At 39.4% G+C, this 26898-nt stretch overlaps 1 protein-coding gene and 1 non-coding gene across 2 annotated transcripts in view; one reads left to right on the forward strand and one right to left on the reverse strand.

Moving 5' to 3' along the window:
* Positions 1 to 385: 385 nt before the first annotated feature.
* Positions 386 to 26898, forward strand: part of LOC120225910 (cytochrome P450 7B1) — a 36011-nt gene continuing 9498 nt past the window's right edge. The window contains exons 1-4 of the mRNA XM_039224092.1: positions 386 to 483; positions 7813 to 7949; positions 16427 to 17014; positions 17486 to 17692. Of these exons, the coding sequence (XP_039080023.1) occupies positions 386 to 483; positions 7813 to 7949; positions 16427 to 17014; positions 17486 to 17692 (1030 nt within the window). The remainder of the gene's footprint in view (positions 484 to 7812; positions 7950 to 16426; positions 17015 to 17485; positions 17693 to 26898) is intronic.
* TRNAE-CUC lies at positions 9533 to 9617 on the reverse strand. Its single transcript has one exon. It is a non-coding gene; the product is annotated as a tRNA-Glu (tRNA).

Consider the following 26898-nt stretch of genomic DNA (forward strand, 5'->3'; position numbering starts at 1 on the left):
GATGTTTACGTCAGTTTCCAATAGTTGGTTTTCTGCCTTTAGGTCTATGGACAATACCCTTTTGGAAGCAATACTGTACAGCAGACACCCTCTAGCAGAATTTTCCCGGGGCCTCTTTCTCTTTCATACTGCCACGATCCACTAGGTAATCGAACAATTCTTCCTCATTAGCATCTCCATGATAAGGTAGACTCTTCCTGTCTCCATCATTTCACGTAAGTTCGTAATGTTGGCGTGATCCAAGGCCCTCACTATTTTTACTTTCTAGGATACTTAACAAGACTGACTCCTGTTAAGGATCTTCATGACCATCTCTTTTCCAATCAGAATGTGTCAGGTCAACTTCACCTTGGCAAAGATATTCTTGCCAATGGCAGTTGCCATCATGGGTCTTTCCCTCAGCAGAGATGGCCTCGAGACTCAGCAGCATGTTACCCTTACTGGAGGCAGCATCTCCCCATGCCAGCTTAAAACTGTCAGGAGGTATGGAGAAACTTGACCCAAATTACTTCAAAAGAAAATCACTTTCAAAGCATACCTAAAAAACCGATCTTTATGATGGAATCAACATAGTGCCAGACAAAAATAAAGGTAAACAAAAACATTTTAACAAACTGAATTTTTAAAATGCAAAAAAAAGAATAAAAAATAAGAAAAAGATGTAAAAGAATTTTTATTAATAGATTTTTCACTTTTTCTTTAAAGTGAAAATAATTAATAGATAAAATAGAGAAAAACCCTACAATGCCGAGGAAGAAACTAAGTTTAGTCAGAGTCCCCTCAGGTCATTGAAAACCAACTTCCTGAGGTAGAAGCTACGAAATCCCCAGCCCAGCCCAGGTCTCAAATAGGTGCCTGGGATTCCTCAACAATGGCTCCTTATGAGGACATAGCAAGAAACTGGCTTATCATGGCTGGGAATAATGCCCAGAAGTTTTCTCACTTTTCGGATTCTAGAACCCTTTACTCTCTTTTAAAGTTTTTTTTTTTTTTTTTCAATTCCAGTTAGTTAACATAGAGTCTCAGGTATAAAATATAGTGATTCAACACTTCCATACATCACCCAGTGCTCATCACAAGTACGCTCTTTAATCCACATCCCCTATTTAACCCATCCCTCCTTCCCCTTTTCCTCTGATAACCATCAGTTTCCTCTTAAAAAATACCACATTTTGTATCAATTTACACACTGCCTGATACTAATACTTTAGATTTGTCCATCTTTTTAAAAAAATCCTTAATTTTAAAAAATGTAAACTTACATATCAATTTCTTGCTTAAAATTTAATACATATATGGAGATACCTATATAGATAAATATGCTCCTTTTTATAGAGCAATTTGAGGTTTACAGAAGAATTGAGAGGAAACTGCAGAGTTCCCATATAACCTCCCCACCTTCCTATCCCCATAATTTCTACAAATATTAACATCTTGCATTAGTATAGTATATTTGTTACAATTGACCCAACATTAATGCGTTAATATTAACTAAAGTCCTAGTTTACATCAGGGATCATTTTTGTGTTGTACATTATGTGGGTTTCGACAAATGTATGATGAAATACATGCATCATTACAGTAACATACAGAATAGTTTCACTGTCCTAAAAATCCTATGTGCTGCTCCTGTTCGTCCCTCTCTCCCTCAATCCCTTGGCAACTACTGATCTTTTAATAATTCTAGTTTTGGCTTTTCCAGAATGTCATATAGTTGTGATTATACAGCATGTAGCCTTTTCAGATTGGCTTCTTTCACTTAGCAATATGTGACTAAGTTTCTTCCATTTCTTTCTGTGGCATGATAGCTTATGTCTTTTTATCACTGAATAATATTCTACCAACCAGATTTACCACAGTTTCTTTATCTGTTCACCAACTGAAGGATATCTTGATTGTTCCCAAGTTTTGGCAATTGTGACTAAAGTTGCTTGAACATTTGTGCGCAGGTTTTGTGTGGACACAAGTTTTCAACTCATTTGGGTAAATACCAAGGATCACAGTTGTTGGGTCATGTGGTAAGAGTATGTTTAGTTTTATAAGAAACTGCCAAACTGTCTTCCAGAGTAGCTGTACCACTTTGTATTCCCACTGGCAATGAGAATTTCTGTTGTTCCACATTTTTGTCAGCATTTGGGGCAGTCAGTGTTTTGAGTTTGGCTATTCTAATAGGTGTATAATGGTAGCTCCTTGTTGTTTTAATTTGAAATTTCCTGATAATATGTGATGTGGGACATCTTTTTATGTTTATTTGCCATTGTCTTCCACAGTTAGGTGTCTGTTCAGATCTTTTACCCATTTTTAATTGCTTTTTTCTTACTGTTGAGTTTTAAGAGTTCTTTGTATATGTTGGTTATTAGTCCTTTATCAGGTATGTGTTTTGCAAAGATTTCTCTTCCAGTTTGAAATATGGGTTTTCATTCTCTTACCAGTGTATTTTGCAGGAGTTTTTAAAGAAGTTACTTTTTTTCTTTCATAGATCATACTTTTGATATTGTATCTAAAAAGTCATCACCAGCCCCGAGGTCATCTAGATTTTTCTTCTGTTATCTGCTAGGAGTTCTATAGTTTTGCATTTTACAGTTAGGTCTCTGATCTACTTAGAGTTAATTTTTGTGAAAGGTATAAGAATTGTGTCTAGATTTCTGTTTTCGTCAGGAGGATGTCATTATTCTACCACCATTTGTTGAAAAGGCTATCCGTTCTCCATTGAATGACTTTGCTCCTTTGTCAAAGATCGGTTGACTATTTGTGTTGGTGTAATTTTGGGCTTTCTCTTCTGTTCCACTGACCTATTTGTCTGTTTGTTTACCAGTAACACACTCTCTTGATTACTGTTGCTTTACAGTAAGTATTGAAGTTGAGAAGTATCATTGCTCCCACTTTGTTCTTGTCCTTCGATATTATGTTGGCTATTCTGGGTCTTTTCCCTTCCCATATAAACTCTAGAATCAGTTTTGTCAATGTCCACAAAGTAACTTTCTGGGTTCTGGTCAGGATTGCCTTGAATCTGTATATAAAGTTGAGAAGAACTAACATCTTGACAATAGGGTGTGTCTGTTGATTCTATTGATGTGCATGGGATATCCTTCCATTTATTTAACTTTTATTTGATTTATTTCCTCAGAGTTTTGTAGTTCTTCTTATGTAGATTTTGTACATATTTTGTTAGATTTATACCAAAGTATTTCATTTTTATGGGTGCCAATGTAAATGGCCTTTTTATTTCAAATTCCACTTATACACTGCTGGTAAATAGGAAAGCAATTTATTTTTGTTTATTAATCATGTGTTCTGCTACCTGGCTGTAATTGCTTATTAGTTCCAGGAGGGATTTTTTGGTTGATTCTTTGAGATTTTCTGCATAGACAGTCATGTTATCTGCAACAAGAACAGCTTTAATTCTTCTCCATCTGTATACCTTGTATTTTCTGTTCTTGTCTTACTGCATTAGCTAGGACTCCCACGATAATGTCAGACAGGAGTGGTGAAAGGGGGATCTTTGTCCGGTGTTAGATCTTGGCAGGAAAGTATCTAGTTTCTCACTATTAAGTATGATGTTAGTTGTAAGGTTTTTTTGTAGCTCTTGTTGATCAAGGTGAATTTTCCTTTCATCCTGGTTTTCTGAGAATTTTTTCATGAATAGGTGTTAATTTTGTCAAATGATGTTTCTGTATCTATGGATATGATCAGATGATTTTCTTTCTGTATCCCTTTGAGGTAATGGATTACATTAATTACATTAATTGATTTTTGAATGTTGAAGCAGCCGTAAATACCTAGAATCAATTTCACTTGCTCCTAATGTATAATCCTTTCTATACGCTGTTGAGTTCAATTTATTATTATTTTGTTGAGGATTTTAAAACCTATGTTATGTTTATTGATCTACAGTGTTCCTTTTAGTGATGTTTTTGTCTGGTTTTGTATTAGGGTAATGCTGGCCTCATAGGATGAGTTAGGAAGTGTTTTCTCTGCTTCTATTTTCTAGAAGAGATTGGAGAGAACTGGTAACATTTCTTCCTTATATGTCTGACAAAATTCACCAGTGAGCTTTAGACCTGGTGCCTTCTGCTTTGGAAGATTATAAATTATTGATTCAAGGGTGCCTGGGTGGCTCTGTCGGTTAAGCCTCTGAGTCTTGGGTTCAGCTCAGGTCATGATCCCACAGCTTTGTGGGTTCAAGCCCCGCATGGGGCTCTGTGCTGGCAGTGCAGAGCTTGCTTGGGATTCTTTCTCTCTCCTCCTCTCTCTCTGCCTCTACCCTACTTGCGCTGTCTCTGTCTCTCTCAAAATAAATAAACTTCAAAAAATTACTGATTCAATTTATTTGATAGATGCGTACTAATTCAGATTATCTATTTCTCCTTGTGTGAGCACTGTAGAGACCCTCACAAGTCTGGGCCCTTAGGATTTTATATCATAAGTTAGTCCTTGCTCAGTCTCCAGCAATTAGTCCACTCACTTTACAGAGTCTCTGTTACAGACTCCAGCGAGCTAGGCTTTTCTGCATTCCACCTGTCTCTCTAGCTTTCAGGGCAATGGTTTGCCTGGTGGCATCAGTTCCTTAATGAATCTAAGAGGAGTTGTTGATACTAAATTTGTTCAGCTTTTGTCTCGTAGTGAAGATGGGAGTGATGTCTTCCTAGCTCCTTAAATAGATAGCAGGAGAGTTGACGAATAAAACAGTTCACACAGATAATAAAAGAACTAAACCATTTATGTGCCGCTGCTTACAATGTATGGATAGCCTGGAAAACTAATCTTGTTTGTATACCAACTGCTTTCAAGAATGAATGGTAAACCTTTAAGGTTGATATTATCATTCTCAAGTTAAAAAGCAACTGGGTGTCTATGTAGCTAGTGTAGTAGATTTAAAATTTCCCAGTATTAAGGGTGTCTGGGTGGCTCAATCAGTTAAGTGACTGACTTTTTTTTTTTTGCTAATTTTTAAAATATAATTTATTGTCAAATTGGCTAACATAGAGTGTGTACAGTGTGCTCTTGGTTTTAGGGGTAGATTCCCATCGCTTACATACAACACCCAGTGCTCATCCCAGCAAGTACTCTTGATTTCAGCTCAGGTCATGATCTCATGGTTCGTGAGACCAAGCCCCGTGTTAGGCTCTGCACTGACGGTATGGAGCCTGCTTGGAACTTCCTCCCTTCCTCTCCCTCTGAGCCCACCCCCGCTTCCCCTATTTGCGCACATCCATGCACAAGCACTCTGTAAAAACATAATAATAATAATAATAATTAAGAACTTGGGTTTAATCATTGAGAACCTTTTTAGGCTCTAATTTGTAAAATTTACGAGATGTGTCCTTGTAGTGTCTTAAATAGTAAAGAGAACGTTTGAGGAAGTATATACCATCAGAGTGGAATTAAGTGGGGTGTGGACCACAATTTTTGTTTTTTGTTTTTTGCATTTTTAAAATTTATTTATTCTTTATTTTTTTAGTTACCCACTTTTGCTTCAGAATCTGTTCTTTTTAGGCTTTGGGACCTGATAATTCCCAAGAAACATTAGGTATCTATTCCCTTATTCAGCAGTGGGCAGTGGATATTTCATTTGCGAAGTCACAGAGCATGAGAGAGACAAATAGCAGTATTTACACTGTGCCATATGTCAGCAGGCCTTTCTAGATCATGATGGTGATGTCTTTCGTCTCTAAATAATTTTTACAAATGTACTGATGAAGACGGGTTTCTGTTGTCTGTCTTTGATGGGTCATAAGATGAACCAGCACTATGTTTTTTGCTGAAAATATGCATAGTTGTGACATGGTGTTTCATACATTTGAGCTTATTCCTGCCAAAATGAACATGGCTGTAAGAAATGATGACTCCCTCATCTTTGTAGCAATACAGTGGCTTCCTAATGGGTGTCCCTAACTCTGAACATTAGCTTAATATTCCCCTGGATTTCTGAGCTTTATCCTTTCCCCCCGCAGACATCCGGTGAAGAATGCAGCTTTTGACCAAATGACAGTGCGTAGAGGATGAAATTAGTGACGTTAAATTACGATATGACAAAAAGCCTTTCAAAATCTTTGTCACAATGCAGCATTCAAGCAACATTAAACAAAGCAGAGTGAAAATAGACCAAGGAAGAGAGTTAACATTTTGAAAGGAAATCTTGTGAACTGTGATCACTTACAAATTTTGAAAGCCATTGATTTATAGCCTGTATGGGACGGCAGTTTCTAATTTGGAGATCCTACCCTACAATCATATACGTTGTCTCCTCTTGTTTAATCTCTGGGTATAGAATTAACTGTTAAAATGTTTTTTTTTTTTTTTGGTACACTTCTAAATTTCTCAGAAAAGCAAGTCTCCATTTCTTAAAGTTAGCATTTAAGAAAGTAACAGGGAGGGGCGCCTGGGTGGCTTAGTCGGTTGAGCGTCCGTCTTTCGCTTAGGTCATGATCTCGCGGTTCGTGGGTTCGAGCCCCGCGTCGGGCTCTGTGCTGACTGCCAGCTCAGAGCCTGGAGCCTGTTTCAGAGTCTGGCACTCCCTCTCTCTCTGACCCTCCCCTGCTCACGCTGTCTCTCTCTCTCCTAGAAATAAATAAAACATTAAAAAAAATTAAAAAAAAAAAAAAGAAAGTAACAGGGAAAAGGATGAAGCATAAGATACACCCTTTTTAGGCAATGTTTCTTATCTTCCTATGAATAAGTATATGTATCTAAGTAACACCATATATTTTATAAATTAGTATAAAAATCAGCTTTATTCTAAAAACATAAAGCAGAGTTTTGATACCTTTTTCCTTTATTTCTACCATACTTTGGGCTTATTTTGTGTTAGTTTATTTTTTTCCCCCGAAAGATCTGATGTTTATGTCTTAAGTTCAATTCTGCCATGTTGGGTTGTGGGAAAATAAAAGCTTTTGATAGGGTTAATCTAGCTACATGAAAGTGCATGTTGAATATGATCATAATCTTGATCTTTGACTAGGCCTGAGCTAGTAATATCTTGTGATTAATCAAAATGGCTTGTTCTGCCTTTAGTACAAGCCATCTTCACAGATGGGATAGAGAATTATCAGAGTTCTCTTGAATATTTGTTTTAATCCCTTCTAGGATAAAATGGCTTTGGGTTTGTTTGTTTTTTTTTTGCTTTAAATCAGATTGAGTTCACAGAATAAATGAAGAAGAAATTTTGAAGTCCAGTTTTGCTAGGATTATAGGTCAAAAAAGAAGAAACTTGTTTTTTAATTCACAGTATTTCAGCATTCCACTGAATGTGTCTCATATGTTGTCTCGTAAAATTTAACAAACCTCTTCATTTTGTAGTTTGAAGAAAAACGTTATGAAAGAACGTAGTAAGATATACTTCATGGAAACAATGTTGAAGCTTTTACTGTTCTCCTCAGCATAAAATATTTTTCAAGATTATTAATTGCTCCTCTGCTAATGATATAATCCCAGCCTAAGTGACATCTGATAACAAAGACCTTTACTTTGACAAGTGAACTGCCTGACATCTAACACTCGGCACAGAGCTCTCGGACGTAAAATGTTTACTGTGTGTAGCTGTCATCTTAGCCAGCCATTTTGGGTCTTACAAGATACAATTTCTTCACAAGGTTGCTCACCAAAACCTAGAAATTGAACTGCCTCCCCCCCAAACCCACACATACTAGTGGGGCTCTGTAAGTCCATGTCTATGATTATATAACAATCATCGAGTAAAAGAATTGGAAATAGCTGTGCAATTCATCCATTCACTTCTAGAGTGGATTCATGACCCACGTGTATTGAAACAAGGACTTACGTTTTTCTTGTGTTTGTGTGTTTTTCTTATAGGAGACCCGGTGAGCCTCCATTGATAAAAGGCTGGCTTCCTTACTTTGGAGAGGCCTTGAACTTCCAAAAGGATCCTTTAGGTTTCATGAAAACGCTTCAAAAGCAACATGGTGACACCTTCACTGTTCTCCTTGGGGGTAAGCAGCACTTCTATGAGTACCTCCCATAAGTCATAAGTTCTCGAGGTGTCTGGCTGGCCTAGTTGGTAGAGTATGCAACTCTTGATCTCAGGGCCATGAATTCAAGCCTTGCCTTGGGTGTGGAACCTACTTAAAATTAAAAAAAAATACTTAAAAAATAATAAATTCTCAGTTGAATTTTTCTCAGTTGTTCTTAAGTTGTATTTTTCTCTAGGCAAAATATGGAATATTTATATATTGTTGTTTCATTTGTAGACGAATACGAAAGCAAACTATTTCTTCGAGTACAGTAACTTTCACATTAAAAAAGCCAAGTGTAAGAGTCTTAAGGGTACCTAGGGAACCCTACTCTCCCACCTACCATTTTGGCTTAGTATGGCTTGGTTTTAAGAATGGTTCAAAGAAAAATATAATGCTAGAATGCAATAACAGACTTCATTTTGTAGAGCAGTTTTAGGTTTGAGAGAGATTTCCCGTATATCCTGTTTCCCTTGATCATACTTTTCCTTATTATTTCCTACTATATTATATCCCATAATTTGTTACAGCTGATGAGCCAGTGTTGATACCTTATTAAAAGTCTGTGGTTTACCTTTGGGTCCGCTCTTTGTGTTGTATAGTTCTTTGAGTTCTGATAAATGTATGCCATGGATCCACCATCCCCTGTATATTATTCACTATCATAGAGGATAGTTTAAGTGCCCCCCAAATCCTCTGTGTTCCACATACTCATTCTGCTTTCCTCCCAACCTGATCCCCTAGCAACCACTGATCTAGAATGTATTTTTTACAATGTATTTTTAATCTTAAAATGTTTGTTATGCTTCTGACTTGAATAAAATGCTTACAAAAGAAAAAAGAAAACTACAGCAAGATTACTAAACATCCCAACATTGTAGGGCTGAGAGGAAAAGTTGGAATGTTCTTCTCTCATCCTCCTTGAGGGCCCCTGTTGTCCAGCTGTATGAGCTCTTCACTTCCGTGTAACAAACCTCCCCCAGATGTAATGCCTTAAGGCAGCCAGTCTTGCCTGAATCACTCCTGTGGCTTGAGTCATCTGGGTGCTTAGCTGGGAACTGGGTGTTCCAAGATGGCCTCATCACATGCCTGGCTGGGCCTCCTTCTCCACACGCTGTTTCATTCTCAAGAAGTTGTCCTTACATGGCACGTAGTGTTTCAGGTAGGTGAGAGGAAAAGCTGCAAAGCCTCCTGAGAACTAGGCTGAGATATTACAAAACCTCACGTCCACGACATTCTACTAGAGCCATCATAGGCCAGTCCCAGCTCAAGGGCAGGGAAATACACTTCACCACCTCCCGGGAAGAATGGCGGAGTCCCGTTGCAAAGGAGCAACGTAGAGGGTTAGGAAGAGTCTCCTGTAGCCATCTTGGCACACGGTCTCTTACATCAACTTGTCGCTGGACTAGCCATCTCTTTTCTTCACCTTTTTTTTTTTTTAATTTTTTTTTATGTTTTATTTATTTCTAGGAGAGAGAGAGACAGCGGGAGCAGGGGAGGGTCAGAGAGAGAGAGGGAGTCACAGACGGAAACAGGCTCCAGGCTCTGAGTTGTCAGCACAGAGCCCGACGCGGGGCTCGAACCCACGAACCGCGAGATCATGACCCGAGCGAGAGTCGGACGCTTAACCGACTAAGCCACCCAGGCGCCCCTCTTTTCTTCACCTTTTCTGTCCTGTGTCCCAGAAATCTTATTTCTACGGAGTCGATTATCTACACTTCTTTTCTCTGACTTCTGGTGGAGCGTGCTGGGGGGAGGGCAGGCAAAGCCTTTCCAGGTTCTTCTAGCTCCCGTCTCCCACGGGGCTATAGCAACGCAGCTCACTCTCCTTCCTTTCTTCCCAAGAAGAATGAAGGCGTCAGGTGTGACCTCACACCCTCACCTATCTACCAGATAGATAGATGGGTGTCTCACAACTATGCTCCTCCCTTTTCTCTAATTTCAAAGAATGTTTAAGACTGTTACGTGTCTCTGTGGCCCTAACCTCCTGCCTCCAAGGGCATTATTTATTTATTCCTCCCAAACATAGAACTTCATTTTTCTTTCCCTCTTAGGTTGTTACAAGTAGCTTAAAACCATACATAGGCTTCTCCTATGTTCTCCTTCTAGTTCCCTTTCATTTCTTTTTTTTCTCTTTTGCATCCAGAGTTTTTGGGAGTTACCTACATTTGCTGCCCATGCTTGCTTTTCTCCTAGAGATCTCCCACCCGGAACCAGCCATCGGCCTTGCTGAGGACATTAGGGGGCCCCTTCTCCTCTACAGAGTGGAGACCTCTCCACTTTGTTTGACAATACAGATCCCTCGTTCCTTCTCACAACGCCCTAGTCACTCACTCTCATGACACAACCCCCCGGGTTCTCTCACTGACTCTGAGTGTTCCTTAACTGGTCATCTTTACTTATGCCCCTTTCTTTGCTCAACCCTTTTACCTTCCTCTAACCAGCCTTGGAATTTTATGTTCTGTTCCCAAAGAATTTAGGTAATTTCCTCTTACTGTAATGACTTCGTTGAGTATCGGAAGCAACCTTTTGTACATAGAGCAACTTCATTTCAGTGCTGCCATTTTAATATAATTGGAAGGAAAAAAAACAATGACCCAACTGGATGGAATTAGCAGCGTGGCTGTGTTCTTGCATGAACAGGCAGCATCCATTTCATCACAACCTACTGGCAAGTCTCTCCCCACACTACGATTTCAGAAAAATGGGAATGGAAAAAAAAAATCATGCATCTTAGACCTGGAGCAACTGCAGTATATAACGTAATCCTCACAAGGCTCCCCGAGGCTGAGCTCCCTACCTCTCTGGCCTTATCTTTTGCTGCTGCTTGCCTTTGCTTAGTGCACTATCAATACACCAGATGGTTTGAAATGTTCTCCTCACACGCGATGCCCTTTTGTGCCTATGTTTTTTCTTGCTGTTCTTTCTGCCTGAGTGCTGTTCTCTTTGTGAGTTATCTGAAAAGATGACTGACATGGATTCATCTTTTGAGGCCATAGTCACATTACACTTCTTCCCAAAGGATCACTGACCGTCTCTTCTCCCCTGTGATGTTTAACACCTCCTCGCCAGGCTCCCATTACACTCGGGATCACTCTGTCACGGCATTTAATACATTGTGAATTTATTGTTAATTCATTTGTCTATTTACCTTCATTATTCTTTACCTCCTCTATTGCCAGCATTTAGACCAGAGCTCAGCACTGATTGATTCACAATAAATATTTGATGAGGATATTCCCAGTACCTTAGAGCTGATGAAATACTTACTATAATACAGATAAAGGCTATAGCTGGTGCTTCTATTCTAAGTGATCTTTTGGCTTCATAATAACGAAACTATATTCTTCACTTAAAAAAAAAAAAGAAAAAACCTCTTACTTAAAAACTTAAACTTCATGTTCTAATGAGTAGATACCACAAATAATTGATCTTCTCAGTTTTCCCTTTTTAATACATTATACAAAAATAACCTAAGATGATCAAGCAGAAACTTGTAGTAGAGTTGAAAAATTTTATTCACTGTTCAAAAAACAACCAATTTCCACTGACGCTTGATATTTTAAACTTAGACACTAAGAAGCTTGTTGAATGTCTGATGTCTCAATGATTTGACCATGGTTACATTTTTGAACTCAACAGCACACAACCACAGTTGAATATGTACCACTACTTCCCTTTGGCTTCTTAGCCAAGTTTGAATAAATTCCTGTCAAGACATCCTGTTAATGCATTTGCTTCTGATGATCAGTTTGCAAAATAGCTCCTTTGGAAAATGTGAAATGAGCAACAGAGACTTCTACCCTTGTCCCATAATGTGATTTCAGTTACTGTATGTTCTTGCATGAGGAGCAAATGATTGTCATCCCCAAAAGTCTCAAAGGACATGGATGTCATCTTAATAAAGAAATTAAAAGGTACATCTTTTCATGAGAAACCACGTAAATTCGTGACCTGTCGCAGAAAATAGTTCTCTAATTGGTTTTGTGTGGTGGTGCAGAGGAATAGTTTTTCCTAGATGTCACCCCAGCGAAACACCACTGTACATCATTGTCAACAGCTAGTGAAATCTCCCTAATAAGAGAGGGACTATACAATGTGGTCCTCCTCATAAACTAAAAAGTTCATTCATATTACACTTTTCAACTAATATTTTCGGCTAGATGTTTTCAATTTTTCTGTTGAAGAACAAACTAAGCATGGGGATTAAAAGCTTATAATTATGGAAAACCTCTTTAAAATCCAAATTTATCTTGTATCTGTTGACGAGGCATTTCTAAATCTAAATACTCAAAGAGTTGTCCTGAATTCCCAGGGATGTGTCTCTGGAGAGCACCAACTATCTGAAACGAAAACATCAAAATTCAATTTAGAGTGATCCAGGTATCAAACATTTTGTAAGACATCAGGGTGAATGATCTAATTTCTTAAAATATTTACTGATGTACTTTGCATCATGAAGCCTTACCTTCCTAAAAGAAGTAATTTTGAAAGTGAGAAGGCTGCTGAGTTAGTAAAGATCGTCTGCAGGTTATACAGGAATGCTAAAGTGATTACCATTACACTCAGTCAGCTCTGAAAAGGGACGAGAATGAAATCATTAGCAAAGAAGACATGAAAAATTTTGAGCCCATTTCAAATTTATTGCCCTAAAAGATGATTATATATGTTACATATTATATAATTCATATAATATTACATTATATATATGTATACATATTGCAGAAGTGAGCCCCATTTTGACATTTCTATTTTAGACAAATGCAGACTCTGAAATTCTTTAAATCAATATTTCATATCAGCTGCTGACAGCATTCTTTTCTCTTTTGAAAACATGGCAATGGATATTGTTTCTACCTTGTGATCTTTGTAAACTAGGCAACTTGCCTATCAACACTTGATATTCATTTACATAAAGTCACACTGGAGCAAAAGTTAATTTTGCTCTAAGAATACATGGCCTTCAGAACTAACTTTTCAGATTTCCTTTGTTAAAAGATTTAAATTCATTTTATGAATGTATATGTGTTTTCCTAACTGTCTGGTTAAAGATTACAAAGAAACTCTGGTTTTGCATCTCACATTAGCAGATGGTGGGCAGATGGTTTAAATTAATATTAATTTTGGAAAACTAAGCTTAAATTGTTTATACTGAAGATTAAAAGTTGGAAAGCCAACTAACATCTCCAGGGTTATTAGTACTTCCAAACCCACTTGAAAAGTAAAATCCAGAAAATCAAAACGTCTACTTTTAAAGCAATCCACATCTTACTCAGAAAGAAAGTTGATACAACACAATGCCTTGACGTTGAAGAAAATTAAAATAAGAATGAGGAAGAGAAAATACAGGTCCTGGAGTATAAAGAAGCTTGACAAGAGCTTATAGAGGTTATAAGGAACCTATAGCAATAATTGCTTATTAAAAAAACAGTTTATCAATAATAAAATCAATAACAGTTCTAGCCAACTGGAACCAGCATTTCCACATTTAGCTTTTATTCCTTTTATTTGAAATTAATCTCCGGTGCCTGGGTGGCGTAGTTGGTTAAGTGTCTGACTTCAGCTCAGGACATGATCTCACGGTTCGTGAGTTCGAACCCCGCATCGGGCTCTGTGCTGACAGCTAGCTCAGAGCCTGGAGCCTGTTTCAGATTCTGTGTCTCCCTGTCTCTCTGACCCTCCCCTGCTCACTCTCTCTCTCTCTCTCTTTCTCTCTCCTCTCTCTGTCTGTCTCTTTGTCTCTCTCTCAGAAATAAATAAAACTTAAAAAAATGAAATTAATAGTTTCTTCCCATATCCTCACCCCCGAGGAGAGAGAGAGGGGATATCTGTGTATTGGTGATGAACTGTAGACAAAAACTCTTGCATGCACACAGCCTCTGTCTACTTCAGTAGGCCAATGGCCAGTAGCCCATGCTGTCATGGCTGAATATAGTTTTGTCTTTCCACTTAGATTTTAATGAATGTAGAACATTGGTAGGAAAAATTCAAACTATTCTCTAAAAATTGTGTGTTTTACAAACTGAATCTTTTATACATTCTCTGAATTTTAGTGACTAATTTAAAATAACCCTAAAGATATTTAACAAAATCTTCTCATTTAGTGAAAGGAGGAAAGTATGAATCACCACCTGTGAAAATACATAGCTTTGCCTAAAATTATATCTTTTGCAAAATAAGAGAATTCACTCTTTTTTTCAATTATTTGTCAGGCAGATGCTGGCAATTTTATTTAATTAAGATGCTATGGTAAAGCAGGTGTCATAAAATATGCTCAAATCCAGTTGAGTCCTTTTTACTCTTCCTAGGGGGGAAACTCCAGTTTACTTTATAGATGCAGCTTTGGGATACGACCATAATGAATAGCCACTTCTAGCTTTACCCACAATCCTAGATTGCCCACCTTCTTAAATAGATGAAGGAGAAATACAGTAAATAAAATTCAAGATGTATGATTTTTAGAAAAACATCATAACACATGTACATTAATGTATACTTAAAAGTTATGTTTTAAAATTGTAAGCCAAAAACACATTGTCCTGTTTCAAGAATTAGGTTGAAAGTTATTCAAAACTTTATTCTAAATCCTGTACCACATTGAATTTAATGTCTCTGATGCTGCTTGAATTATCAATAAATAACAAGTGAGGCATTGTCGGTCTAAGAAAGCTGCACACACACACCCACACACACACCCACACACACACACACACACAGAGGAATTATGATAAAGTGAAGAGGAAAGCGTGGATAATCCTACAAATTTTAAAATTTATGAACTGTTTTCTAGAAGACGACACAATTAACAGACATTAAAATCTGTAAGGTTATCTAAACTTCATGTCTGTTCTTAGAAAAAAAGGGACATCAAATGCCCATTTTAAATACTACTTGCATAATACTTCTAATTAGGAATCTTGAAACAGCACTCTAGTGAGAAGAAATCGGCAGTGTGTAAGGAACAGGACAATGCATGGAGAGTGACTTCTTGTCCAGGCTCTGCCACTAAAAACGGCACTGTGTTCTTGGCTCTTAACCTCTCTTGAGCTTTTTCAACTGATGCATTTGATTCATTTCAACTGATTCATTGATAACTCAACAATCAACTGGGAACTGGGAACTCTCCCAACTCCAAGAGTTCCCAAGAGTTCGGAGCTCTCCAAGGTTCCTTCCGGTTTTGAGAGACCAAGGACAGTACGGCTGTGCTCCTCAGTGTGCTGTGCCTTAAGTCACGTCAGGCCGCTGTCAAAAACAGAGACCTGTAGGTCCCGCATCTAAGCCTGTGAATCAGAATCAGGCAGGAATCTGTGTTGGTAACCGACACCCTCAGTTTTTTAATTGGGTAAGTTTGGACAACACCAGTCTATGAAAAGACCAAATGTCAGCACCTGGAGGAACACTTGCTGAGTGCTAACTCCAGGCAGACGGAAGCACATTTCACTTTCTCTTTCCCTTACATTGCATTCACATCTCCGCTGTAACGCCATCCACAGTGCTACAATGATTTCTTTGTATCTTTTTATCTCAAGAGGAAAGAGATCCAAATAAATATCTGGATCTCAATAAATGCTGAATGTTGGGATGAATGCATGAATGGACAGGTTCTAGTTTGGAATCCTGTTTTAGTCACACATCAGTAGGTAACCTTGGACATGTTGCTAAATCTCCATGAACCACTTTTCTCATGTATAAAAATGAAAATGTTGACATTTTGATTTGGTATTAGTGTTTCACTGAACACTAATTTATGAGTACTGGCCTCATACCACATATTCATTTATCAGAGTGAAAAGTATTGTATCCAGGGGCGCCTGGGTGGCTCAGTCGGTTAAGCGTCCGACTTCAGCTCAGGCCATGACCTCGCAGTTTGTGGGCTCAAGCCCTGCGTCAGGCTCTGTGCTGACAGTTCAGAGCCTGGAGCCTGCTTCCGATTCTGTGTCTCGCCTTCTCTCTGCCCCTCACCTGTTCATGCTCTGCCTCTCTCTGTTTCTCAATAATAAATAAATGTTAAAAATTTTTTAAAAATATTGTATCCAACCAAAGCTAAGATGAAATAGCTCTTTATGAAGTATAAATAATAATTTGATTTGTTTGTTTGGTGTTTGTTTCCTGTTTGTATTATTGTAAGAGAAATGTTTAATAAATTGAGAGATTCTGAGGATATTTCAAGGGTAGTTTAAGTACTCGGGTACTCAGTTAAAATAAGAGAGTGTCTTTTTAAAAGTCATTCAGAATTTAAGAATATTTAACTTAAAGAGTTTTTCCTACTATCTTCCATTTTTAAAGGAAACAGTTCCGGAATCTTTGAACAAAATGGATTTTTATTCAACTTTGCACCTTTCTAGATGTTAGCTATTAAGATCTTTCTAATTTTGGTTAAAGTATTTTCAAATTTCAGGTATATTCTTTGTTTGTTTGCTACCAAAAGAACTCATATTCTCATTCATTTCTTTTAGGAAAGTATATAACATTTATCCTGGACCCCTTTCAGTACCAGTTAGTAGTGAAAAACCGCAAGTTAAGCTTTCGAATATTTACTAATAAGCTATTAAGGAAAGCATTTTCCATCGAAAAGCTGGCGACCAATGATGACCTGAACGATGAACTTCATGTCTGCTATCAATTTTTACAAGGGAAATCTTTGGACATACTCACAGAAAACATGATGCAGAATTTAAAACAAGTTTTTGAACTCCAGCTACTAAAAGCCACAGATTGGGCCACGGCACACCTGTTGGAATTCTGCAGCTCGATACTGTTTGAGATCACCTTTACAACCATATATGGAAAAGGTCTTGCTGGGAGTACGAAGACATTTATTACTGAGCTAAGAGACAATTACTTAAAATTCGATGACAAATTCCCATATTTAGTATCAGACATACCCATAGAGCTTCTAGGAAATGTCAAGTCTGTTAGAAAGAAACTTATAAAACATTTGACATCGGAACACTTAGCTAAGATACAAGGACGGTCAGAAGTTGTTCAAATGAGGCAAGATATCCTGGAGAAATACTACACGCACGAGGACCTTGAAATAGGAGGTAAGAAACTTCTGAATGATTGCTTGTCTAAAATAAAATAATTTACAATAGACCTTTGAAATAAAAAGACAAAATGGTGACCTTGAAAATTTTTATGCTCTTTCTAATTGGCTAATGATAAAATGTTTTACTCTGAAACAACCTTCTGTGATAATTGATTTTTTTTTTTTTTTTTTTTTTTTTTGCCGAGGTGGTAAAGCAAGATACTTAATGGTGATAATGAGAAAGAGTATAACTAAGCTGCATTTCCTCCTCTTATCTCATCCCCCACGTCCCCACCCCCCACGCACACATTACATTTTAAACTATTCTCATTAAGCAGAAAATTAGACTTCAGAAGTCTATTGGTCCTCATTAGCATGCACTGATCCTTGGCTGGGTCTGTGTCCTAACATCTTTTAATTAGCACACTGCAAATCTAATCAGTGTAATAAACGCTATTAATCTTCCTTTTCACTTATTTTCTCCCAGCACATCATTTAGGCTTTCTCTGGGCCTCTGTGACAAACACTATTCCAACTACGTTCTGGGCGATGTATTACCTCCTGCAGCACCCAGAAGCTATGGCAGTGCTGCGTGACGAAATTGACCATTTGCTGCAGTCAACAGGTCAAAAGAAAGGGTCTGGATTTACCATCCACCTCACCAGAGAACAATTGGACAGCCTGGTCTACCTAGGTAATTTATTTTTATCTGTTATGAAGAAAAGAAGGTACCTCTCTGCAAACTCCGTTTATCACTCAAAGCTGTTTACCACGAGGTAGAGGACACAGCTGCCTAATTGACATAATAACACCCATTTACATCAATTATAAATTATGTAGTTTATAGCTGTAGATACTCTCATTACATGTAAACATTAAGGCCTAGGTAATTAACTATGCAAGGTATGCAAAAGGCTAAACCAAAGCTTTGCAATTATTTGGAAAAAAAAAAGGTTTATGCCTATTAAGTCATTTGATTCTGAGCATCTGGTGGTGTGCTAACGCGTTCCAAACACTGCTGCACCATCTCGACAAGAAAGGTATTTGGGGACTGGAAAGAAAAGTATTTCAGAAAGGCAACAACTTGTGGACCAAATGTACTTATTCTTCCCGAAAATGGTAGGATGTTTTATACAGCTGTAAGTGTATGATTCTCAAAAATGCAGTAAAGGTGATTTCCCCTGGAAGTTCTTAGCTTGAACATACTTGGGGAGAAAAAAAAGGAAGGAGGGAAGGGAAGAAAAGGAGACAGCCAGGAAAAGCAGCAGCGGCAACTACTAATTACTCCACTTGAAATGTGAAAATTTCATAAAATAATCACTGACTCATGAGATATGCATGGTCACTATTTCAAATATATTTGAGGTCAGGAGTGACTAAGTTGTTTTTCTGTTTCTACATAGACCTGTCCACCAGTGACCTGAAAGTTTGATGACAATGGATTGCATTTTCCTTGACCAGTTTTGATAAGACGCTTCATATGTCTGTGTGAATAAACTTTAACTCCCAAAGTTAAATTCCACATCAATGAGTTATTTCTGTCCCTTCTCTGTTGATATTTCATCCCGTGGTATCCTTTACTATACAATAACGCGAGTCCCTTTAGACACAGGTAGGAGTATGTCTTTATATATATCTGTTGTTTCACTCCTGACAATGTCGGCAAGTCTTTTAGCCCGTGATGGCCTCAATTTTTTATCTTTGAAATATGTTCCAGGTTCACATTTAAAAAGGGGAGGGAGAGGTGCCTGGGTGGCTCAGTCTGTTAAGTGTCCAACTTCGGCTTGGGTCATGATCTCATGGTTCATGAGTTCGAGCCCCAAGTCGGGCTCTGTGCTGACAGCTCAGAGCCTGGAGCTGCTTCAGATTCTGTGTCTCCCTCTCTCTCTGCCCCTCTCCTCTGCATGCTCCGCCTCTCTCTTGCTCTCAAAAAATGAATAAACATTTTAAAATAATAATAATACATAAATATGTTCAGGTTCTTTGATGGGAACTTCTGGGAACAAAGAGCTTCCAGATCTTGAGTTGTGTTGACTATCGGGTGACATTAAAAAGAATGGCCCCTGTGTTCAAAGAGATTGTTCCCAGGGACTAGGCTACGACCCATCCGAAGCAGTAGCAGGAAACTTTTCTCATACAGGCTATTGGCTAGCTTGTTCCCTCAACTGGGAAAAATGTGTCACCGTATAGTTCTTGGCATACATTAACCCAAATATTGTAGCATGCATTATCCAAATATTTTATATTTGCCTGGAGAAAAGAAGTAATCCCAACATGATCAAAATACAAATATTATTTTGGTCTTCTTTGCAGAATTATTGGTGAACAAATCCAAAAAATGTGCATAAAATTCTGGGTAGTCACCTTCACGTGGCTACACAGTATTTTGTGGGTAGAAGATTTATAGTTCTATGGAAATCAAGGTTGCTTTGCCATATATTCCAGTAATGTCAGTTGCATTTTCTGAATCAGCTGATGCATACTGGGAAGTAAAGCAAATAAACTATAGAATTATGTGTTTGTATTCTGTACACAGTTATTACACTTAAAAATTTAATTGAAATTCGTCAACTCTCTTCTTACTCTCAGCGTCTTGTTATTGAAAGAAAAGGTCATTTTAAAATTGTAATATTGGGGCGCCTGGGTGGCTTAGTCGGTTAAGCGTCCGACTTCCGCTTAGGTCATGATCTCGCGGTTCATGGGTTCGAGCCCCGCGTCGGGCTCTGTGCTGACTGCCAGCTCAGAGCCTGGAGCCTATTTCAGAGTCTGTATCTCCCTCTCTCTCTGACCCTCCCCTGCTCACTCTGTCTCTCTCTCTCTCTTTCCTAGAAATAAATTAAGATAAAATAAAATTGTAATATTAAAGCAGAAATGTTTAAATTTATTTGATCCGAAGAAATGGCAAGTTCCAGAGCTACAGTTTGGGTCCATTTAAGTTCATGGCCAGAGCTAGAGGTTTTCACCCTTGGAGCCCTCATTAATTTACAGCTCATTTATCATCAACAAATGGAAAACAATTATCCCAAGAGAGTGTAGATCTACCTGGATAGAGGTGGAGCCTTGAGCAATCTAGAAGGGCGGATCTCTGTTCATCGTGACCTCGGTTACCAGAAGAGGCCAGTGTTGTTCATTACGAGGATTTAATCTTCTAGAAAATAGTGTGCATTGTTTCTTGCATGAGATAGACAGTTTGATGCAGGTTGAAACAAATTTTTATATGAATTAGTAACACAACAGATAACCTCTGCATCTGGTCATAGTTCAGTTGTGAATATTTCTCGATATAAGAAGAGTATGAACTATACGTCCAAAGGCAGATTCACAGAATTAAATATTTACAGTGTACCCCATGATGTGGGTGTATATGTTTCCCCTTTTTCATGTGCTTAAGGACAGAGTTGTATATAGTCTAAGTATATTTCTTTAAAAATAAAGACCTCTTGAATTTCTGTTATTATAAGGAAAAAGATCACAAGGATGAAATGAATGCTACCGTATTTTTTTAACTAGGAAGAAGAAATTTTTTTGAACCAGGAAGAAGAAATCTCTTTTAACAGAGATTTTGCAGGTCAGCATACATCGATTATAAAGGAAGGTTGAAAGGAAAGTTAGAATGCCGTAGAAATGAGTGCTTTATTCCTGAACAAAAATGATTTCTCTTGTTTAGAGCGATTATAGAAGACAGAGCCCAATGGGGCATGGGTTTATCTCGATGCGAATCATTGTGCGTATATTATTGATGTTTGTGGCTCAGTCCTCTAGGCATTACGTGTATCAAATTTCTTCTGACGTCAATATACACGTAATATCAGCAAAAGTTAAAATATGTCCCATAAATTGGGCTTTTAAGTACCAAGCCCGTTTAAAGAATTCAAAGCAATCATCTGTTGTAAGAGGTTGTGAGGGATTCGTGCTTTTTTCTAATGCTCTTGAGAATCTTTCTCTAAAACCATTCCACCCTTTATTTATTTATTTTTTTTTTGGATAAAGAAAAACACAACTTTCTATTTTTGTATACTTATGTAACTTACTCTACGGACTCTGCTTATCATGACTTCACTAAAATTTTATATTGATTGTTTAATACAGGTTTCTACAACAGATTTTAAATTACATTAAAAATAAAATAGTAAATGCAGTGAGGCTCAACTAACAGCCAATTGGGCCTAAATCTCAACAGGAAGAGCTGCTGATAGAAGGGAAGTTTGAGAAACTCTGAGAGAAAAGTAAGAATTGTTCAGTTTTCCTAGAAAGAGAAACCTGGAGTTGGGATTTAGACAGAGAAAGGAGAAGGAGAAAAGATGAGTCCGAGAGCAGAAAAAAGATAATGCAAGGAGGGGAATCTCAAAATTGGAATTTTGACAAATGGATGGCAGATAATCTCTCTGAATACTACCTCTTACTTCCACATTTGCCTAAATAATGTATGTAAATAACTTTAAAAGTATGGGTTCAATAAGCGTTATCTGTTGCTGTCTCCAAAGTGATGTCTAACCTCAACACCATCCCTACAATGCTTATGTTGTTCTCTTCATTTTCAATTATTTGTGAATCAAACTGCTATCAAATTCAAGTCTACCTTACCCCACAGGAGTGATCTTTCTGTGCATAACACGTGAAAGAACAAACATACTCTAAGAAGAACCTAAGTCAAGGTGGCGTAGAAGTTCTGAACTGAATAAGTGAATGACTCGGGGGCATTGCAGGCACCTAAAATGGTTCAACTGCGTATTCTGAAAATGAGAAAAGTTGCACACGTGGCTGAAGTGAGGGATATTGGAATAAAATTGCTGTAAAACTACAGCTCAGCAAAATGTGCGATACTTTTTAAAAAGGAGACCATATAGTATAAAGCCCCTAGAATTGTGCGCCTGGCGTGAGTGATTCTCCAACAAAATTCTATCAGAACTTGAAGCCCAATTAGTGAGGAGAAAGAAGCGGAAACAGAAAGAAATGATCAATTGAAAAAATAAAGATCCCTTAATAACAAATAATGACTATAAGACATAGTCCATGTTAAATATATTAATGGCTTCACAATTTCGAGGCAATTTCATGGACTCCTACATTTTTTTCAGGTGATCTTCCCCAAAATACTGGGGGACCGGGGCAGCTCTTACGTTGTCATTATTTTTACAGATGAGAAAACGATCACGATGCTAAATAACTTGCCTGAGGTCATGGAGATAAAGGGTTTCTGGCCACATCCAACCTTTTCCCCTCAGACTTGTCTGATAGCAGAGCCCTCCTGAGTCCTTTTTCATTGTCTGAACTGAGAGGGGAGAGGAATTCTTTGTATCTTGATTCAGCAAAGCTAGCCATGATGTGTACACGTACGAGATCAGAAAGTATGAGCAAGATGGTGATAGAGTTAACTATCGTTTTAATTTCCAGATGGAATAGTATGAATGACAGTATTAACCACTATCGTTTATTATGTGGTGGGCACTGTGCTACTGCTTTACATATATTAGCTTCTTTAATCTAAAGGTACTAGTGTCTTCACTTAATTATTAGGTAACAAGATGCAGAAAGATTAGTTAACCAGCTCAACTCCTACAGCTAGGTATGTGGCAGAGCTAGAAACTGATGCCAGCTCTAACTTAAACGCCAGCCCATAAATACCATCACCGCTGGGGGAAAATGCTCTACAACTGTAGCAGAGAACTTGACCACCCTTTTACAAGGATATGGATCACTAATTCTCAGACTCAGTTGAGGGTGTTAAGGGGGCTAGAGGTTCGCATCAGAATTTGGGGGCTGTTTTTTAATAAAAATAAGTCTTTCATTTTAAAATAAGTTTACATTTACAGAAAAATTACAAAGACGATAGAGTCCCCACATGCCCCCCCCACACACACACACATACAGTCCTTCTTATCACTATCATCTTAGTGTGGTTATTTGTCACAACTGGGGGTGTTATTTAGAAAAAGCTTATTCAATATTAAAGATAATTGTGTATTTGAAAAATAACATAAATTGTTTCTGTTTATTTATTGTTGAGAGAGACAGACAGACAGAGTGCGAGCAAGGGAGGGGCAGAGAGAGAGGGAGACGTAGACTCTGAAGCAGCTCCAGGCTCCGAGCTGTCAGCACAGAGCCTGACGCGGGGCTCGAACTCACAAGCCACGACCTGAGCTGAAGTCGGATGCTTAACAGACTGAACCACCCAGGCGCCCCATTTGTCTTTAAATATTTTTAAAGGGCTGATATATGGATGAGGAATTCGAAATTTTGTTTTTGCCTTTGTCTTTCCAGGACTTTCTAAATGCCATCTTTACAAGTATCTACTCAGGAATTATGCAGAATCTCGTCTAGGATCTTGACACGCATTTCTGTTTATATGCACTTCCCGACTTTGAACTACTCAGATTGCAGGGTCCATTACAGCCAAATTTCTTTTTTTTTTTTTTTTTTCTCCGGCAGCAGTGGTCCACTGTCCTGAGCAGAGTAGGACCTTCATAAGCATTTACTGAACATAGGAATGTTGAATTTACATTTCCACATTTTAGCAGAAAACCAAAGGTTGTGTCTGTAGTGCAGAGTGACAGTAGACATTTGTACCGATTACCTATGTACCTTTAACTTGATTTAAAATATATGACGCAGTTGTTGAGCCAAAAATTCGCTATTTGCTTCAAGTTATCTGATTATTGCCATTTCTAATTTACCTTCTCACCTGTCTTGAAGGCAGTTATGTAAAAATGCACACGCACACACCTGGAGCCTCACTCCATTTCTTCACACCCTCAGACCACTGCCTGCGGACCCCGCTGTCCCCCCTTGTCATCCACCTTTGTAAGACCGCCCAAGTGCTCAGCCCCAGTGGACTGCGGGAGGGCCAGGCTGTCCATCTCGCTCCAGCCATCACTGCTATCCACGGACACCATGGCTAATCAGACGGTATGACAGTCTGCACCGATCATTAAGATGACCCAAATTACCAGCCTGGCCGTGTCACAGTACATTCATTCCACATATACAGACATGGCCTAAGTGTGAGGCAGACACTTGGATGTGCTTATTTGTGTTTGCATCGTTATATGCATTATTGATTGTCATGAGCTGCTTCAGCGCTTTAAATCTGCAAATGAGAATCATCTGTCAATTATTACAGCCAGAATTGAGATCTGAGGGCAAAAGAGAAAGCGTGTATGGCTCTTTCTACCAGCAGTGCCTTTCGTTTGCCATTTTCCTTCACAGTTACGTGGTGAAGCATCTTAGCTCAACACATTCCCCAGCTTCTGCTTAGAAGGGATACTTAATCAGAATATTTTTAGCTCCTGAAAAGAGAAACAAATCTCTCCTCGCCAGGTGAAGGAGGTGGTTCAGGCTCTGCACTGTACGTTCATGGTGGGAATCCTGTGATCCAGTTTCCTAGTGCGAACCGGTCCGTAGCGCTTAGTTCTTAATAAAACACAGGCAGCCTTATCTTAATCACAGTCGAGTCGTTGGCACCTGGTGGTGCCTGGTGTAAATTATCCCCAAAATATTTGCATTCTCGATAGCCATTTCCCCCCAATGCATTTCATGAGTAGAGGGTCCTATTACCTGCTAAATGTTAGTATAAATTAACAATCCATTATGCACAATAAGTTTTATAAAACATTTACAGATAGAGATCATGTTTAATTAAAATTAACTTGCATATGAAAGCCAAGGGCACTAATGATCACAATGACCTTTTATTACCTACAGTCCCTTGTTTTGGCTGGATGATTGACAGCTTGCTGTTTGGCTACCATGTTGAATTTCAGCTGACAAGACTTTTCATTTTAACTCAATTTGCCCGCCTATCACAAGCTGGTGGCAGGCCAGACCCAAGTCACCCAGCTTTGCCTCAGCAGCTTGCTCTACTTCTCATTAGTACGCATTTATTCAGTGGAAATTGGAAGACAAATGCTTGAAGGCATGTGAACTAAGTATAGCAAATTAGGTTTAAAGACTGAATATTTATAAGTATATGGAAAGTTTTTTTTTTTTTTTTTAATTCTAGAGCGAATTGAGAACTGAGTGCTAGCTTTGGTATAAAAGAAATGAAGATAGAAGGGGGGAAGGAAGATGCTAAGAATAACAATACTATACGCTTTCCCTTTCCATTTTGGAAATCTGTAAAATCTCTCTGACAACACCTTATCAAATACCAACCTGGCCTCTCCTCCGTGGAGTGCTTGCACAATGAAGTTTAACACCTCGTGTGTGAGAAGGAGGAAAGAAACGAGGGTCATGTTCATTTGTTGCTTGGTTATCCCTTGGTATGTTTTAAATTGCCTTGTTTGTTCGGCACTAGCATAGAAACAGATGTTGCTCGGCCGCGCGGGGTGATTTACGGTTCCTCCTGGTGCAGCATGGAGGCCCTCCCGGGGCCCAGCTGGCCCGGCGGTGGCACTGGCTGCTGTCTGCTCAACTATCACAACTACCAGTCGAGGCTGCAGCTTTTTTATTCTGCAGTTGTCATTCTTCTCAACATAGAGCTCTGCCTGCATCCTTCCGGGGGCTGGCGGAAAAGCTGCTGGCTTTTGTGTCCGTCTGTGTGACACGCAGCCACAGAAGCCCTCCTCTGCGCTGCTGACAATAATGCAACTCATTACTTCTGTCATCTAATGATTATGGGCATGATGGCTCAGAGCGATGGCCAGCCTCGCCTTGCGCGGGTACCGGGAGGTGAAACAGATTTGTCATTTACGACCTGACCGCTCAGCCACACTTTGCGCCCCATTACTGTGATTAACGTCTGCCTAAGACATGCTTGCCCGACTGGCATTTGGGGCGCTGCAGCGGGCGCGAGCTGCCGTGCCCCCCTCGGGCGCGGCGGCCCATCGGACGCCACCGTGTCGTCGGGGCTGGAGACGCCTGCCCTGTCACAGAGCCACCCCACAGTTATTTTGGCCTTTGTGTGTCTTCTTCCCACGGCCCTGCTGGACCTGGGAGGCGAACAGCACTGCCGCGTGTGTCAGCCGCCGCTCCGCGCCCAGGGACGCCGGTCACCGCCGAGGTGCCCCGTGGCCGGCCGCAGGAGGGCCCACGCTCCAGAGCCGGACTTCGTTTCTGGCCGCGTGGCCCTCGGACCGCTTTGCCGCCGCCTGACCGTGGTAACGAGGGCGGCGCAGAGAACGTGCCGGGCCTCCCCGCTCGCGCACTGGGTCACCGCGCGGGCCGCGCAGCCGCGCTTCCTCAGGCAAATGCGCGCCTGGGGAAAAACGCCCGGGGAGAGGGCTCCCAAAGGAACCTGGTGTCCTTGTGCACGCGTGTGCACATGTCAGTTCTAGTGAAATAGCAGTTTTTGAAAAAAATTTTTTGGGTGATGCCCGCCCTCGCTGACCAATGAACTGCTATAATGTAATCACCGAGTCCTCTGTGTTTCACAGCTTTGCTGAACACCGAGAAATTGGGGGTGTGTGTGTGTGTGTGTGTGTGTGTGCGCGCGCGGGTGTGTGTTCTAAATTGCAAGCCATAAACACAACCGTTTGTTGCCATGTGAAAGGGGACAAACGGTCGACTTGGAGCTCCTTTTCACATTGCCGATTAGAAAGAATCAAGCTTTATATTCTAGGACCCATTCACGCTGGTGAAAACGTAGTCAGTTTTGATTACGAAGGCCGAGATGCAGCCCTAGACAGGAGCTACATGCTGATACGCATGCTATCAGAATGATTTATGCAAATTATGCATATTATTCCCAAAGGAATTCCTCCTCAAACTGCCAGGATAAATTGCCGGAAATTAGCCATAAAATCTGCCGTGCTAGGAGCAAAGGGTGAAGGCCACTGGGAAAGCAAGGACATTCCGCTTCTGGAAGCTTCCAGGTTATGACGGTGGCTGTTATTTTCCCCGGATGCTGAGGGAAACACGGTTTTCCTCTGAATCCTATAAAAGTCTTTTTCCCTTGAAATTTTT

This window comes from Hyaena hyaena, unplaced genomic scaffold, assembly GCF_003009895.1.
Source record: "Hyaena hyaena isolate Hyena2069 unplaced genomic scaffold, ASM300989v1 scaffold_1542, whole genome shotgun sequence".
NCBI classification, from domain to species: Eukaryota; Metazoa; Chordata; class Mammalia; order Carnivora; family Hyaenidae; genus Hyaena; species Hyaena hyaena.